This window comes from Hippopotamus amphibius, chromosome 13, assembly GCF_030028045.1.
Source record: "Hippopotamus amphibius kiboko isolate mHipAmp2 chromosome 13, mHipAmp2.hap2, whole genome shotgun sequence".
NCBI lineage: Eukaryota > Metazoa > Chordata > Mammalia > Artiodactyla > Hippopotamidae > Hippopotamus > Hippopotamus amphibius.
In genome coordinates this window covers 61,221,374-61,223,519 of record NC_080198.1, presented here as the reverse complement: position 1 = coordinate 61,223,519, position 2,146 = coordinate 61,221,374, and the positions used below count along the sequence as shown (strand labels likewise).

Below are 2,146 nucleotides of genomic sequence, written 5' to 3'. Positions count from 1 at the left end.
TCCACTGCCGTCATGTCCAAGTCAGAGTCTCCCAAAGAACCCGAACAGCTGCGGAAGCTCTTCATCGGAGGTTTGAGCTTTGAAACAACCGATGAGAGTCTGAGGAGCCATTTTGAGCAATGGGGAATGCTCACAGACTGTGTGGTAATGAGGGATCCAAACGCGAAGCGCTCCAGAGGCTTCGGGTTTGTCACCTATGCCACTGTGGAGGAGGTGGATGCTGCCATGAATGCAAGGCCACACAAGGTGGATGGAAGAGTTGTGGAACCAAAGAGGGCCGTCTCAAGAGAAGATTCTCAAAGACCTGGTGCCCACTTAACTGTGAAAAAGATTTTTGTCGGTGGCATTAAAGAAGACACTGAGGAACATCACTTAAGAGATTATTTTGAACAGTATGGGAAAATTGAAGTGATTGAAATCATGACTGACCGAGGCAGTGGCAAAAAGAGAGGCTTTGCTTTCATAACCTTTGATGACCATGACTCCGTAGACAAGATTGTCATTCAGAAATACCATACTGTGAATGGCCACAACTGCGAAGTAAGGAAAGCCCTATCTAAGCAAGAGATGGCTAGTGCTTCATCGAGTCAGAGAGGTCGAAGTGGTTCTGGAAACTTTGGTGGTGGTCGTGGAGGTGGTTTCAGTGGGAATGACAACTTTGGTTGTGGAGGAAACCTCAGTGGTCGAGGTGGCTTTGGTGGCAGCCGCGGTGGTGGTGGATATGGTGGCAGTGGGGATGGCTATAATGGATTTGGTAATGATGGAAGCAATTTTGGAGGTGGTGGAAGCGACAATGATTTTGGCAATTACAACAATCAATCTTCAAATTTTGGACCCATGAAAGGAGGGAACTTTGGAGGCAGAAGAAGCTCTGGCCCCTATGGCGGTGGAGGCCAATACTTTGCCAAACCACGAAACCAAGGTGGCTATGGCGGTTCCAGCAGCAGCAGTAGCTATGGCAGTGGCAGAAGGTTTTAATTACTGCCAGGAAACAAAGCTTAGCAGGAGAGGAAAGCCAGAGAAGTGACAGGGAAGCTACAGGTTACAACAGATTTGTGAACTCAGCCAAACACAGCGGTGGCAGGGCCTAGCTGCTACAAAGAAGACATGTTTTAGACAATACTCATGTGTATGGGCAAAAAAAACTCAAGGACTGTATTTGTGACTAATTGTATAACAGGTTATTTTAGTTTCTGTTCTGTGGAAAGTGTAAAGCATTCCAACAAAGGGTTTTAATGTAGATTTTTTTTTTTTTGCACCCATGCTGTTGATTGCTAAATGTAATAGTCTGATCATGACGCTGAATAAATGTGTCTTTAATAAAAAAAAAAAAAAAAAAAAGACCTATTTCTGAAGATCACATTCATCATATTGGGGGTTAAGACTTGGACATATCTTTTTTAGGGACACAATTCAATCCACGAATGTTAACATTTTTTAATAAAAATAACTTTGTTTTCCAATGATTCCCCCCCCCCCAAATTTTTTTTAGTGAGTAGTATAGCATTATTTTAGTTTTGTAAAACATTTAAATATCTAACTTTATAGAAGACAGCTGGACTACCATATCTGCTTCTGCATTTAACCTGTTCTGAAAGGTTAAAGTATATGAAGAAAATCTGGTTGGAAAAAGGTTTTCCTTTTCAGGTAATTGAAGATATTCTTCTTTGATACTGCACCGAAACACTACAAGTGATAGTTTCTTAAACGTTGCAATGTGGTATCTGAAATCATATTAACTTTTTCATTCTCTGATTCATTAAAACCCATTGTTCTGTACCCTGGAACAGAAAAAGGATGTTAGTGGAAAAAGTGGCGAGATCTGAATAAAGTCTGTAGTTTAGTTAATAGTATTGCACCAACATTAACTTCTTAGTTTTGACTAATGTACCACAGTTATGTAAGATTCTAGGGGTAGCTCAATGAAGGTCATATGGGAAATCTTGCTACTTTCTTTGCAACTCTTCTATAAATTTCAAATTGTTTCACATTAAAATTTTCAATAGATGCTCTTATTAACATGTTTATTAATGTTTTGCAATTTAAAAATATTTTCAGCTCTTATCTTGATATATCATAACAAATGGGTTGGCAGTAATGGCTGGAAGTACTATGTCCATTCTATAAAAGAAAAAAAAGTGAAAGT

The 2,146-nt window shown here is 39.8% G+C and overlaps 1 protein-coding gene across 1 annotated transcript; it reads left to right on the top strand.

The window, feature by feature from the left end:
• On the top strand, positions 1-978 carry LOC130835022 (heterogeneous nuclear ribonucleoprotein A1-like). Its single transcript, XM_057706223.1, has one exon. The coding sequence runs from the start codon at positions 13-15 to the stop codon at positions 976-978; it is 966 nt and encodes a 321-aa protein (XP_057562206.1). The 5' UTR covers positions 1-12.
• The last annotated feature ends 1,168 nt before the right edge of the window (positions 979-2,146 follow it).